Raw genomic sequence first — 16157 nt, 5'->3', positions numbered from 1 at the left:
CCAGGATCAGAAGGTCTACAATTCGAGCACTCTAATGTACGCCCAAGCTTGAGAGACACTGCTCTAAAGATGGTAACACAATATGGGCTGGAGACAAGGCTCACAGTCAAGAGCGCTGTGGTGGTGGTTTGAATGAAAATGGGCTCTAAAAGCTCATATATTTGAAAGCTTGGTCACCAGAGTGGCACTATTTAAAAAAGGACTAGTGGGTGTGGCCTTGTTGGAGGCAGTGTGTCCCTGGGGGTGCGCTTGGAGGTTTCAAAAGCTCCCACCTGACTCAGCATGAGCCTCTCTCTGCTTTCAGATCACTACGTAGCTCTCAGCTACTTCTCCAGCACCGCACCAAGTTCTCCGTTCTCTGATGATAATAGACTAAACAAGCCCCCAGTTAAATACTTTCTTTTAGCTGGGGGCAGTGGCACACGCCTTTAATCCCAGCACTTGGGAGGCAGAGGCAGGTGGATGGTAGTGACTTCGAGACCAGCCTGGTCTACAAGAGTCCAGCACAGGCAGTGCTTATTACACAGAGAAACCCTGTCTCGAAAACCCAAAACCAAACTAAAACCAACTTTCTTTTATACAAGTTGCCTTGGTCTCTTTAGAACAATGACTAAAGCAAGTGCTTACTGCTCTTTCTGAGGAGGACCCAAGTTCAGTTCCCAAATCTCACACTGGGTGGCTCACAAGCACTCCTAACTCCAGCGCCACAGGACCTTTTTTGGCCTCCATGGGTAACTGCACCATGTGTCACAGACACACAGACACCCATCCACAGCACACACATAAAGAAATAAGTAACAGACTGCAGCAAGTTATAAAGCGTATGTCACAAGTTAAAAGGCGATATAGATAGCCCGCCAGACACTTTCCAGGACTCAGGGAGCCTCTGATCCCTTTTAGTAAGTGGCACACTGGAGAAGACTAAACTGCCACTAAGGTGCCACTGTCCCATCACCTCTGCCTCTCACAGACAAGGAGGCACAGTAAGAGGGAATCTCTTTGCCCTCTCCCACAGCTCTGAGTGTTGGGCCTCTCCACGGGTTGTGACCTCCTGCTGCTCCATCTTAACTTCTCCCTCTGAAACTGTCTTCAAACGTGGGGGGCAAGTGTCTGATCACTGATCTAAGTAATAAAACATCTGAGCTCAAAACACCAGCCTGCACCCCTTGCTCGGTGAACCAGCTCCATCCAGTCCATCAGCCGAGGTTTGTGTGCGGCTCCCACAGCTGTCTTGCTCACAGCCTTTGTACTCACTCAACAGGCTCCTAATTAGGAAGCTTGCTCTTTGAAACGTCAATTAAACCCCATGACTGCCCACCTTAGTGTCGTTCCCTGGCTTCTGGCTGCAGTACTTCAACTCTGTCCTGCTTAGGACTGCTTCAGGACCAAACTTCCGCTCTCACCCACCATTTCCATCTGCTTACAGGTCAACAGCAGAGACAAGAAGCTCCTGGGGGCCAGCACTGCCTGTGGAAGCCTTACCCAGAATGCTGTGTGGCTGGACCCTGATCCCGGGGAAGAAGCAAGATTCAGGGTTGCTTCTACACAGAATCTAACTGTGATTAGAATATACTATATGAAAAAATTTAAACAAGAAAAACAAAACAAAGCAAACAAACAACAACAAACAGAGCTGTGCATGCTACCCCTCTTGGTAACTAATCTCGGCCTCTTGAACTCCATAAAAAGAAACCTCACACAGTAACTGGGGCTCTTGTTCTCTTGTTCAATGTGGCTTACTGTCAGTCTTGACCGTGCAGCCCACTCTGAACTGTACTATTGTTTTGCCCTAGATAATAAGTTATTTTGCTTATTTTGTTTAAAAAAACAAACAAACAAAGAAAAGAGGGACAATGGGTCGCATAAGTGAGCAAGTACATCACAAGCACAGGGTCAGGAGGTTCTGTAGGCCCAATTTTTCAAATACTGTGCTCACACATTTCAGCTAAAAAACAACAGCAGCATCAACACATGAAACAAAATAGAGTACTTTTAAAATTGTGTACTTACTTATGGTGTATAGCAAGCTTTTGCCCATTGTGGAATGGCTAAGTCATGCCCCATGTCACACATTTATTTTTTATGCTGCGACCTCACAACTTATTCTTTTAGCAACTTTCATGTCTGAAACATTGTTCTTGGGCTGGCAAGATGGCTCATCTGGCAAAGGCACTTGCTGCCAATCATGAGTTCCTTCCCCAGGACCTATGAGGTGGACGGAGGACTCACTCCTATAAGGTGCCCTCTGACCTCCACACAACATGTGCACATGTACTCAAAATAAATAAAATACTTTAAGTAATGATGTTAGCTGTTTACTACATCTTACACAATTTCCACATGAACCACGAATTACCTTTACAACCAGAAATGGGGAAAAGGCACATATAAGGCAGCAACAGCAGCAAAAAAGGAACCTGTTTACAAAAACACATCAAGTGTTAACCTTCACAACCAAGGCAGGCTCCAAGCCTGGATCACAAGCACGCCAGGCCCAGTGTATTCCAGCTAGAGGCCTGGTAATGAAAGCCAGGACAGTTACATCACCCTCGCTGTTAAGTATGAGACAGTGCAGCGGCTTATACTCACTGAAAGAGCCCTCACCTGTGTGAGGAAGACCCTGGAGTAAGGTTAATGTGTGGCTACGAACCCTGCTTCTAGCCAGCTGTGTTTCTGACAACTAATACATAATTGTTTTGTTTCCCTGGTTCCTGTATATGATAGCTAAAGAGCAGACAGCCCTCCATGTGCCAGGTGGAAGAAGTGACTCACTCCTTCCTCGGGGTACCTGCAACAAGCCATCTATGGTAGCTATTTCTCCTGGAATGCTCTGTCCTCTGGTATGAGTAGGGCTGGCTCTCTCCTGTCTTTGGTCTCAGCTTAAACCAGCCCATCTTATACAGGTCTACCCATACCGAAGAGCCTGCAGCAGACCTTGTCCTAGGTCTCTACTGCACATCCGATTTATGTATGCATCCTGTTATCACCGCCCAAGCCCACCTGCAATCCCTACTTCCTTGAACGCCCTCCCCTTCCCTTGATGGGACATTCATGACAGCAAACACACACGTGTTTTGTTTACTAAATGCCTGGTGCATGAAATAGCACCCAGCCAAGCAGGTAATCCCAAGATACATCTGTTCAGTAAGTGGGCATAACGGTGTATGAGTATCCCACTGCACAACCCGTGCGGCGGAGGAGAACTCGATGGGCATTACACATTAACAGCGGGCTTCAAATGCAAGGACATAAACATGAATGCGATTAGCAGCATGAAGAGCTGAACGGTGGGGTCTAAACTGGCTTTTCATAGCAGTTAGAGAAACAAACTACCACATCAAGTCTCTATAATCCCCCCACACCCATCCTTTTTTTTTTTTTTTTCCTTTTTGGTTTTTCGAGACAGGGTTTCTCTATGTAGCCTTGGAGCCTTCGCTTCCTGGACTCACTTTGTAGACCAGGCTGGCCTTGAACTCATAGTGATCCACCTGCCTCTGCCTCCCAAGTGCTGGGATTAAAGGTGTGCACCACCACATCCGGCTACCCCTACACCTTTTAAAGTTCTGCTGTTTTAGGTTTTAAAAAATCATTTTTGTTCTACTATGTGCATTGTGGCTGTATGTACAGGGGCCTTCTGAGGCCACAGGCACTGCAGTCCCTGGACTTGGTGGTGTAGGTGGTTGTGAGTCATCTGACCTGTGTGCTGGGAACTGAACTCAGCTTCTCGCTGACGAGGGCAACCAAAGCTCCTAACTGATGAGCCATCTCCTACAGTCCTATTAACTAACTAAAGATGTAAAGTGACAAAGGAAGATACTGGTGTCTTTGACCTTTACATCTGCAGGGGGTGCGAACGCACATCTTCCCTCCCCCTAAAATAGGCCAACGGGTAAAGACACTCACCCAGTAGCCTGAACACCCGCTCCTGCTCAGTGATGAACACTACTAGACACGCAGACATCTTTCTAGTCCCTTTCTTCCCAGTGAAAAGTTCTCTGTACAATATACTGAACTGAGCACAGTCATAACCGTGATCTGAATAGGAGCACAGCTATGTTTACCAGACACTAGCAGGAAAGGCAGAGCTAATGAGAGCAGAGCACAAAGGTGTGAGCATAAAACGCACAGGGCTCTGGGGTCCCCCCTGGAAATACAAGCTCCATGGCCAGATGAGTGCCCTAAGTCTCTAATCCGAGTACCCACAAGGCTGAGGCAGGAGGACCCCAGCCTGCATCACACAGTGAACTTGAGGCAAGTCTAAGCTACACTGTGTGACATGGTTAAACAAAGAATCGAACAACAGCAACAACCCCATCAAATTGTACAGTAGTGTGAATGTGTATATAGCAGGAACGGTCAACTTAAAAGTGGCAAAAATCAGTAAGTTTATCTCATCTATATTTTACCATGAGAATATTAAACACAAACACTCCAGACCCTTTGTGTCCTGAGCACTTAGCCCGTGTCACGCATCACAGACAGGCAGTTCAGTAGCGCTGAGATTTGTAAGCTTCTTCAGTTTCTGATGCAGTCAGCATTGGAAACACAGGCCGAGAAGATGTCCTGTGATGCAATATGTAACACCTCCAAGCTGGTGAGTGCAGAGCCCCAAGAAGGGCCTTAATTGTCCCACAGTACACATGCGAGCCAAGGGCCTCAATCACTGTTTCACTGGAGAAGATGGCAGTTTCAACTCTGATGGCTGAGAGGGCCGGGTTTGAGCCAGCCAGGCAGTGCAGAGGGACTCTGTTCATTAGCAGGCCACAGACTCACATTTTCATAAGCCATGTTGCAGGGTATACAGTCCTTTCCTCAAGCACTAACAATTCCAGTATGTTCTGTTTGAGATGTAGACTGCTGGTTCATATTTCTGTCAACTAGACATAAGCTTCAGTCATCTGGGAAGAGTTAACCTCAGTGAGAAGATGCCTCAATCAGACTGGCCTGTAGGCCTTACTGCAGGAACATTCATGATTAATGCATGATGTGAATGGCCAGGCCCACTGTGGGCGGTGCCACTCCTAGGCAGGTAGTCCTGGGTTGTCTAAGAAGGCAAGCTGAGCTGAGTGAGCCATGAGAAAGAAACCAGTAAATGGCGCTCCACCCTGGCCTTGGCTCCAGTCCCTGAGTCTGAGCACCTGCCCCGACTTCCCTGAGAGACGGAATTGTAAGATGAAATAAACTTTTTTCTTCCCATATGGCTTTGGTCATAGAATTTTATCACAGCAACTGAAAGTAAACTACCAACAGGGTTCCCATGTATCCCGACTGCCTTGTACACCCATGTGCTGATGTTACTCCTGCTCTTCCTGCAAACAACTCTCAAGTGCTGGGTTACAGGCACCCAGCTTTCAATACTTAATTTTCAGTTATTCACATCTTTGCTGGACTAACACCAACAGTTCAGTGAACCGTCACCTACTAATGCCTATAATGGGCAATCCTCTGCACAGGGTGCAGGGACTCACCTGAGAGGAACTTGTGGTTAAGGCAGCTCAATATATCAGGTAATACACTTTGCTGGCTAGTAAGACCTAGATGGAAGGAAACCTTGAATCTTTAATACTTACCTGTCACGTTAACACTGGCAGTCGGCGCAGACGCAGAGTGGTTTCCGTTCGGTGAGCCTACAAAACAAAGACACACATTATTAAATCATACTGAAGATTTAACTTGGAACATAGCATGAGCCCTCTGCCCTCCAGTGATAAATTTGGGGCTCCAAGGGGTGTACACATTGCAGCCAACTGTCTGGTTGTCTTTGGGAGAGATCAGAAGGGTAGCTACGCCATGGAAAGACAGCATGATGGGGTCCTGAGGAAGAGTTCGGGCCCATGTGACAGAGTGTCACAGATGACTCCAGGCTCATGAGCAGTCATGGTACATGCTTACAGTCAGGCTGTCTCTGTTTCCTGGGCTGCAGGGGGGAGGGGAGAGGGTCGTGTATTTTGAAAAAGGAGCTGTGAGCCTAAAGAAAAGGAGAGGCCCATGTAGTTCATGTGTATCCATCATGCTTATAGTCCATGGCCCTAGCCCCAGATACACTGGGTCTCTAAGCCCTGGCCTGTATGCAGATGAGGGGGAGGAGAAGGGGAGGTAGTACCACAAGAACTTCAGCTTGTACCACCATTGCTATGGAACACCCTGGCGCTGCCAGTGAGTTTGAGGTTGCACTGTTAGGTCTTTCACACAGAACCACAGCAAACACTTGTCAAGGTGCCTGCAGAGGTGACATCAGCTCTGCTCTGGGTCCTGCAAAGGCCCTCTTTGTCCATGGCTGTCCCGGTCTTCTCACCACCAGCATCCCTAGTTCCACTCAGTGATGTGATGACATCTGGAGGGTTCTCATTTGTCAGCGAAAACCTCAATACGCCTTCTAATTTTAAAGTTAGTACCTTAAAATTTGTGTGTGTCGGGGGGGGGCGTATTAAGAGAATCCTGGGCTCCAGGTAAGCGACTTTTTAGTGGTTTATTTTGGAATCTGTATAACGACCACAACCCACAAGGGAAGGGAGCTCATGCAATGCTGTGGATATCGGGCTGAGCCCTGCTCTAAATAACTTCCTGTAAAGACACACAAAGGTGTTATTTATATTTCTGACATAACTCACTCCCAGCAACCCGCCTCACTCAAAACAAACCAAAGAAACCTTTAAAACACAAAGAAAAGTCAGCAATAACTTGTAATTTACCAACTGTTAGTCTATTTCTTGTGAGAATCTCTTCCTCTGGATGGGACTATTGTCCAGTGTGAGAGGAAAACTCAAAGGTCCTGATCAGTGCGTCTGGGTGCAGGCTTCCTTCATCTTAGCCTCCTGGAAACGCTATGACAGGAGCACTCTCCTGCAGCAAGAGGAACTGAGGCCCCCAGAAAGCTGCTCGTCAGCAAGTCTGGATGTGGACCAGGCTGATCAGCTGCAAAGCCAGCAGCGATCTGTGTTCCGCCTCCCCACAGCTTCCTGGTGTTACATCACCAGCTGCTCCTTCCTCACCTAAGTCATTCTTTGATTCCTCCCTCTTCTGGCTTCAAGGTCCAATCTACTAGCAATCAGTCCCACTATCCCACGGAATTTGTAACTAGCCACCAAGAGGATACTAACAGCTTCCTATCCTGCCTCCAGAACGCTAGGCTTTAATGTGCGCTACCACAGCCGGCATCATCATCAGCTATCACTACTGCTACAAATACTACTACTGTTGCTGTTGTTATTTTTGGTGGCTTGAGACAGAGGCTCTCTAGATAGCCCTGTACTCACTATGTAGTCCAAACTGGCCTGGAACTCATAGAGACCAGGCTGCATTTGTCTCTGGAGTGCTGGGATTGAAGGTGTGTGCCACCATGCCAGGCAGAATAATAGCCATTATTTCCTCTCGTCTACAGCGCTCTGGACAGAGTTGTGGAATAAAAGCAGTAAGAGGTAATATCCACTGATGTGGCTTGGATTCTGATAGGAAGGCACACCTGTGTCGCTTGTTTTACTTTAAATAAGTTAGCTTATTCTGATGTCTCAGTTTTCTCAGCTACAAAATGGAGATGGCATGTGAGGCTTCTAGGAGTGATTCACAGACCTCAATGTATCATAGGGGTGGTGGTGGGGACAACGACAGAAAATGTACCTAGCAAATATTACCTGTGTTTCAGTAGGACTAGTAAAAGTCACCATGTGCTATAGTGCTACTTATACTAATTACATGCTGCACACAAAGACTAGACTAGATACTTGAGTTTTCTTGTTGTTCTTGTTATTGTTGTTTTATAATTTTTAGAGATACTGTCTCCTTTTGTCACCCAGGCTGGCCTTAAAGTCACTCTTTCTACCTTCCTTTGAAGTGCTGGGATTAAGGGGTGTGGCTGGGGGTAGGGCCCTTGTCTTGTTACTTGCTTACAAACCTTCATTAGCATAGTTTGAAGGTGACACAGTCCATAGAACTAAACTCCTTGGTTCTACTCGTTTGTGAACTCAGGGCATCAGGGCACTTCGGGTTTTTTTTTTAAGTAGCACTAATCTCGCTAGTGAGGCATTGGTAAACAGAGCAGTGAGAACAACAGCAGAAATGTGCTATGAAGGGAAAGACAGAAAAGGGTACTCCACGTTGACCAGTGGCTGGTGAGAGGAGAGAGCCCATGGATGTGCACACACAAAGTAAGCGGTGGGGAAGACGGAGGTCTCCTCCCACAAAGTCTAGTATTTGCTGTAAGACAGAGCACCACGAGAATTAGTGTCCGTTCTTTCCTTAACTGATCTTGGCATTAGCGCTGCAATTCCAGTTTGTCACAGGTACAAGTCAAAGAGCAAACATAAAACTTAAGCAACGCAGATGATGAAGTCCTGCGATTCCCAAATATGGGGAGTTAGGAAGATCAGGAGTTCAAGGCCATCTTCACCCACACACGGAGCTCAAGGCCAGCCTGGGTGGCAGGGTTACACGAGATTCCGCCTCAACAAAACAATGAAATTCAGCACAGCAAACAGACCTAGGGCTGCTTACTTTACCCGGGTTATGCCCAATCATCTGCTTAAGTAAACTGACTGTTTTTCTTTTTACAGATGAGGCTAAAAAACCACACAACAGATGGACTGAACTGAAAACCACAAAGCCTTTGGCCACTTAAAGCTTCTCATCCTGGCTTACTATTTCCCTAGCAACTGGACTCTTACTAGGTGACAGGGAAAACAGAATTTGCACAAACTCAGAGTTCTTCTCACGGTGTCCAAAAGCTCAAGGTCCAGAAAGGAAGGGAAACAAAATCCCCTACACCTTCAACGTCATCTTGTTATGACCCTATTGATGACATCGTGGGCTGTGGACCACAGAGACCCGATGGCTGCTGCGCAGGTGACTTACAGCTCTAATGGCCTCGCCCGGGGCGTTAGCTCACCTGCGCGGGGGAACAAGGCGCGCACACCCAAGGCTCCCACTTAGTCGAAGTAACCCTGGGGGGTAGGGGGGAACCTTCAGCTGGAAGCTGTGTGGGTAGAAAACCAGACCTGTTTCTGCAGCAGTCAGCGGACATATTTCAATCTATAGATCTTGCTACCAGACACAGAATTCCAGGGAACCGTTGAGGACCAACTTGAGTCCTCGGCTGAAGAGCCATCCCAGAGAAAGTCAACAGGTTACGCGCCCCACGCCGGCCTGCCGCCCCCAAGCAGCGGAGACCCAGAGTCTTGTTGAGCAGGTGGCCCCAACCCCCGCTCCCCCTTCGCCAGCGGAGTCTATCGCAGACGCGTGGAACTTTCCAGGCGGACCCCGGGGCGGAGGCAGGCAGACCGCCGCGGCGCGCTTCCTCTCCGTCCGCGGACTTACCGAGACCGCCCGTACCGTTCGCCGCCGCCCCCCGCAGCGCCAGCACCTGCAGCGCGCCCAGCAGCAGCGCGGCCCGCGCGCACAGCGCCATTGTTCCAGGGCCCCTGAGCGCCCGCAGCCACCGCACAGCGCCCAGAGCTGCCTTCCGCGCACGCGACCGTTCCGTGCCCCCTTCCGCCGCGCACCGCTTCCTGGCTGCCGCCGCCGGTTCCCACCAGTGACCAAATAGGGGGCGGGCCGGACCGGGCTGGGGCGGGGCCGGGGCGTGGTCCGCAGTCGGGAGGGGCGTGGCCCACCGGAGGAGCGGGGCAGGGGCAGAGGCCTCGGACGGGGAGGGTCGTGGCTCTCCGAACGGAGTGAGGGCAGGGCGTTCGGAGGCGGATGGGGGCGTGGCCTCCTGGGCGGGGCGTGGTCGGCACTGGTGGCAGAGACCACAGTAGCCTACTCTGCCATTTGAAGGGGCGTCCTGTTTCCGGACTTCCGGAAGACAGGCTTTATATAGAAGTTTTTGGGTGGAAGTTGGGGCGCATGCGTCGCGAAGTAAGGGGGCGGGGGGAGGCACAGGCAGAACGACTGCAGAGGGAGCCCCCTGAGAATAGTGTAGGGAGGTCAGACTCAAAGTTAGAGCAGACAAACTTGGAAGTTCCAAACTAAACATCAGGATCTTCAGTCTCCACTTACGCCTCCTTTTTTCTACAAATGTGCGGCGGGGGGATGGGGAGTGGGGTAGGGGGGTGCGGGGGTGGGAGGGGTGGGGGAAAGAGTGAGTGGTGCGGCTTGCAGAACAGCAGGAAACTTTGCATTTGTAACCTAGGCCCTTATCTGCATGGAGTCCGCTCACCTACCTCACAACAGTAATCTAATGATTTTGTTTTGTTCTGTTTTTGCAAAGTTCCTCTTAAGCCCTTAGTGCTCTCAAAGACTGTTTTTCGATTCAACTCAGCATATTCCACTCTAAAATATTATGACTGGTGCACACTCCTCAACTAATGTGGAAGACGGACCCAGGCCACTGCAACCCTCTTGCACTTGGCGTTTCAAAGATAAGCCAAAAGCTTTGTTCTGAGGGATTCCTTTTGAATTCCAGCAAAGCTTCTCGGTTATACATGTGTCTGGATCATGGATTAACTATGGCCATCTGCTCTACAGTTTCAAGACTTCCACCTGTGGTTGCAATCAGCCAACCTGAAAATAACAGCATCTAACACAGTCTTTAAAAAAAAAAAAAAAAACAGCTGTAGCCGGTGTGGTGGCACACGCCTTTAATCCCAGCACTTGGGAGGCAGAGGCAGACGTATCACTGTGAGTTCGAAGCCAGCCTGGTCTACAAAGCTACTCCAGGACAGTCAAGGCTACACAGAGAGACCCTGTCTCGAAAAACCAACCAACCAACCAAAAACCCAAAAACAAACAAACAAACCCAAAATGGTTGTATGCTTAGGATTTGGTGGTTCTGCTTATGAGGAATCTGGCCGTGGAATGCCAAGTGTTTCCAGCCATGGAATAGAAGGGACGTTTTATAGCATGAATGTTTTCCGGACTCCAAATGTCAAAACCCAGTGCTCAGAGTGGTGGTAGAAACAGGTTAGGCACTGAGGAGGTGACTGGGTTGGAAGAGCAGAGCTCTCAACAATGAAATCAGTGCCTCATGAAAGTGGCCTGAGGAATATTCTTCCCACTGCCTCTACCAAGATGAAAACTCAGTCTATGAGACCATGGGCCCTCAACAGACACCAAATCAGTTGTTCGCATTACCTCCGACTTCCCAGCCTCCAGAACGGTGGCAAATTTCCGTTATTTATAAATTAAGCAGTTTAAGGTCCTTTTTTTTTTTCTAGCAACAAGAGCTAGTGGGCACAGGATGAAGACTAGATGTCTACTCGACAGTTGTTCCCAGCACTGACCTTGCTGGAGGTCCCCAGCATGTCTGCTGCCTGATTCCCTCACCATGACATGGATGGGTGCTTCGCTCTGTTTTCAGGCAGGGTCTTACGTTGTAGCCCGCAATACCTTCCAACTCATGCCAATTCTCCTGTCTCGGCCTCACAGGTGATGGGATGGCAGGCATGCGCTACCATGTTAGGTGCTTGCTTTGATTAGTGATAGCTCTCTGTGACCAAACCGGACATGCCAGGGTGCCGACGACCCTATGGCTTTGCTCATCTTCCTATAATAGAAACGTGAAGACTGTCAGAATCAAAATGGAGTCATGTTAATCCTACCAAAAAATAAATCCGAGAAGCTACAAAGAAAAAGTACTTATACCAAGTAATTTCTTGATAGAAATCATCACAAGAGATGGCTAGGACCACAAGCTTACGAGCTACCAGAATCTTATCCTCAAAGAGCTTTCCACAAGCACCTGTGCCTAGCAGTTTGTTCAACCTCAGATTGATGCCACTCCTACTAATGTGGCCAAGGAGAAATGTTTCAAGAATACTGATGCAATCTAACTTTGTGCCTCTAAACAGTCCCCTAGCTTTACAATGCATTTCAGGCCTGGCTGGGCTTATAGTGAGACTCTGTTTCAACCAAACCAGCCAGGAATGGAGGCAAAGTCCTATAATCCCATCGCTCAGGAGGCTGAAGGAGGATTGGGAATTCACAGTCATCTTCAGCTTTATAGAAAATTGGAAGCCAAGCCAGCCATGGTGGCCCCGCCTGTAATCCCAACACTCAGGGAGGCAGAGGCAGAAGGATCTCTATGAGTTTGAGCCCAACCTGGTCTACAAAGTGAGTCCAGGACAGCCAAGGCTACACAGAGAAACCCTGTCTCAAAAAAAAAAAAAAAGTTGGAAGCCATCCTGAATAAAACAACCAGCCAATCAAACAAAATGAACAAAATGAACAAAATAAGACATAAAACTGTTCCTTGTTGCTGTAACTTCCATGAATATTCCTAGTCTGCTATGACATGCAATGCTACTCTCAAATACCATTCTTTTAAACAGAGGTTGACATTTTCTTTGTACAAGGCACCTAGTGACTTTTTCTTCTATGCAGTTTTCACTCCCCTCCCCAGTTTCCCTTCTTTTCATATTTCATCTTTAACTGTCTGGGCAGGCCACACAGCACCCCAATCCTCCTCCTCCTCCCTTCTAAGGATCCCAAGATCCAAGCACCAACACTGAACTACAGCTGACGACATATGCTGTGAGTCTTTTGCGCCAAGAGATAGATGACTTACAAACTACTTATTGAATGTTTATACCTGATGAACCATAGCCTTACAGTGTTCATAGTCTAGTGGCGAGATAAAGCCTGATGGACCCCAACGAGAGGAATTAAAGTGTGTTGGGGGTCTACTGGGCAAGCATGAGGATCCGAGTTCAAACCTCCAACACTCATGAAAAAGCTGGGCATGGCGACAGATGCCTATAGCAGGGACAGGTGGTCCCCACAGCTTGCTGGCTAGCCAGTTTGGTCCAGTGGGACAGGGTCTCAAAACAACTAACTAGATAGTAGAGATCGATAGAGGAAGATGCCCAACTCCCACTGCTAGCTTCCACGCACATGTGCACACACACTTTCACATGCACACAAACACACAAAGTGACTTGGGCTCTATTCATAAAGAAGGTAGAAAGGTAACTGTGCTGGCTTGGATACGTATATAGACTCGGATGTTTCAATGCTTGGCCACAGAAAGGAGCACTCTTGGGAGGTGTGCTTTGTTGAAGTAGGTATGGCAGTGTTGGAGGAAGTATGTCATTGTGAAGGCGGGCTTTGAAGTCATATATGCCCAAGCTCTGCCCAGTGGCACACAGTCTCCTTCTGCTGCCTGTGGTCAAGATGTGGAGCTCTCAGCTCCTTCCCCAGCACCATGTCTGCCTGTATGCTGCCATGTTTTCCACCATGATGATGATGATGGATCTCCCTCTGAAACTGGAAGCCAGCCCCAATGAAATACTTGCCTTTATACCAGTTGCCTTGGTCATGGTGTCTCTTCACAGCAAAAGAAGCCCTAAGATAGTAACCCAGTGAATTAATTTCCATTACCTACATTATAATTTACTTTTATAATCATAAGAATATAGTAATTTAATCATTAATAAATGCAAAAATATAGGATATATTAACAGGAGATTCTCAAAAATAATTCCATATACTTAATTTTCTTGGTATACTTTAAATAAATGAAAAATAGTTTATTGTTTTAAAAAAGCATGAGTATAAATTTGTTCTCTTTAAAATAAAAAAGAAGCTATTTTATTTTTTAAATTATATATTAGGTACAATAGTGCTTTCTGAAATTCCTAATTCTAATAAATTTTTGTACAAATAAACAAGATTATGATTAACAACACTCATCAAAAAATGTGGAAGGAAAGAATCAAGTCCCCAAAGTTGTCCTTTGGCCTGCATATGTAAGTCCGCCCACAATCATAAATAAAAAATAATATGCATTAAAATATTCATGAAGGACTAGATGTGAGTTGCTTTCCACGTAGAAACAGCAGAGGCTTCTCTGTGCTGATTCTACAAAAGATGCAAAGATTTCATGTTTTCTCAGCAAAGGTTGCTGCTTTGCTTGTCTTGTCACTGTGACAAAGTGCTGAATGAAGGAACGTAGAGGAGGCTGTAGCTTGGCTCACAGTTTTGAGAGGTACCGTCTGTCACGGTGGACAAGGCATGGTGGTGTGAGAGGATATAGTAGGGACACCAGGCAGCTGATCACTGGCCTCAGTGAGGAGGCAAAAAGAGGAAGGCTGTACCCATGCTCTCTCCTTTTTAACATTTGATTCAGTCCAAGATCTCAGCCTACAGGATGATGCCACCCACTGTCAGGATGGTGCCACCCACTTTCAGGATGGTGCCACCCACTTTTAGGATGGCCCCACCCACTTTCAGGACGGTGCCACCCACTTTCAGGACGGTGCCACCCACTTTCAGGATGGTCCCACCCACTTTCAGCATGGGGCCACCCATTCTCAAGATCGTGCCACCCACTCTCAGGATGGTGCCACCCACTCTCAGGATGGTGCCACCCACTTTCAGGATGGCCCCACCCACTTTCAGCATGGGGCCACCCACTTTCAGGATGGTGCCACCCACTTTCAGGACGGCCCCACCCACTTTCAGGACGGCCCCACCCACTTTCAGGATGGCCCCACCCACTTTCAGGACGGTGCCACCCACTTTCAGCATGGTGCCACCCACTCTCAAGATCATGCCACCCACTTTCAGGATGGTGCCACCCACTCTCAGGATGGTCCTCCCTCCTCATTTAAACCGCTCAGGAAACACCCTCAGTAGAGATGCCTAGGGGTGTATCTCCTCAGTGATTAAACATTCACCATAGCACATTTTTATTTAAAAAAGAAACAGGTGCTGGAGGTTGGGCTGCAAGCCTGTAATCACAGGACTCAGGAGGGATAGACATTCAAGGCTATCTTTGGCTACATAGTTTGAGGCTAGCCCGCCTACATGCACGATAGATAAGTAATGGAGCAGATGCCAGAGGAAAGCCATCTGATCTGCACTCTATGGAGAATCACCTCATAGCTCTGAGCCAGTAAGCCTTGCTGATAAATTAATATTTACGTGAGCAAAGAATCAGAATCTGCCTGGCTTTGAGACTGTGGTGGCTATAAACTAGGCAACGCTGTGGAAAGATATAGCAAAGACTGTAAACTGACCTGTGTCCATGTCCGTTTCTGCCAAGTGCATGTCAGCTTCCATTTAGCAGATGACAGCCAGGATAAACTGTTAGTCTTACAATGAAAGCCCCCTTACCCATGGCTTCCCTCTGCGCTCTAGAATCCCTGTTTTCCTTACATCCTTCTCCTTCTCTCACTTTTAGTTTAGTCTTCCCCAGAGTATAAATTGTAGCCACTGTACACACACACACACACACACACACACACACACACACACACACACACACTTAATAAAAAAGAATTGCTTATCTTTTGTGTTTGACATCATATAAGGTTCTAGAGAAAGTGGAGTAAAAGGGGAAATAAAATGAACTAGAGCCAAAGACAAAGCAAAAGCCAAAAGTCTACACAGTTGGGCTTTTTTTTTTTTAACTTCTAACAAGGAGGTCAGAAAAGAATTTTGGGAGCCACACATGGTGGTGCCCACTGCAATTCTAGGGTGATGAAGGCAGAAGCAAGAAGATGGCTGCAAGGTTGAAGCTAGTTTGATTTACAAAAATAAGTCCCTGGTCAACCAGGGATAGATACTTAGCAGGAGCACATTTCAGAAATAGAAAAATAAATAGGTAAACAACAAAAAGTATCTAAGTGGGTTGAAGTTCTAAAGGGGTGGATTCTCAAGAGGAGAAAGGCTATGGAGCACTGCTTAGCTGACTGTGGAGCATTGCTTAGCTGACCATGGAGCATTGTTTAGCTGACTGTGGAGCACTTCTGTGCTGACCATGGAGCACTGCTGTGCTGATTGTGGAGCACTAGTGCACTGACTGTGGAGCACTTCTGTGCTGACCGTGGAGCATTGTTTAGCTGACTGTGGAGCACTGCTGCGCTGACCATGGAGCACTGCTGCGCTGACTGTGGAGCACTGCTGTGCTGACTGTGGAGCACTGCTGCACTGACTGCTCAGTTGTGTTGTTACAGGAATCTTAGATCCAAACAACTACCACTTCTTAAAGGAAGCTAGGAAGCAAATGCATAAGGGAAAGTGGAAAGGCTTGAGAGAAGCTCAGTGGTTAAGAGCACTTGATGTGAGATCCAAGGATTGGGGTTGGGATCCCAGGCCCTGCAATGACAGGCACACACATCCTGAGTGAAGCATGCATACGTGTGTGTGTGTGTGTGTGTGTGTGTGTGTGTGTGTGTGAGAGTGTGTGAGCGCGCACGTGCGCACACACACTTTTTTTTTTTTTT

The 16157-nt window shown here is 47.7% G+C and overlaps 1 protein-coding gene across 3 annotated transcripts in view; it reads right to left on the bottom strand.

The window, feature by feature from the left end:
• The window catches only part of TMEM123 (transmembrane protein 123), a 31974-nt gene extending 22428 nt beyond the window's left edge, over positions 1–9546 (bottom strand). Inside the window, exons 1-2 of one of the 3 annotated variants that reach the window (XM_084781826.1) lie at positions 9310–9546; positions 5571–5627 (exon numbers count right to left, since the gene is read on the bottom strand). In XM_084781826.1, coding sequence (XP_084637952.1) covers positions 5571–5627; positions 9310–9400 — 148 coding nt within the window. In that variant the 5' untranslated portion in view covers positions 9401–9546. The remainder of the gene's footprint in view (positions 1–5570; positions 5628–9309) is intronic. The other 2 variants (XM_084781827.1, XM_084781828.1) reach the window with 2 other exon arrangements.
• Positions 9547–16157: the final 6611 nt, after the last annotated feature.

Source organism: Acomys minous (assembly GCF_964271855.1).
Source record: "Acomys minous genome assembly, chromosome: 5".
NCBI classification, from domain to species: domain Eukaryota; kingdom Metazoa; phylum Chordata; class Mammalia; order Rodentia; family Muridae; genus Acomys; species Acomys minous.
This window is presented reverse-complemented; position numbering and strand designations above follow the sequence as displayed.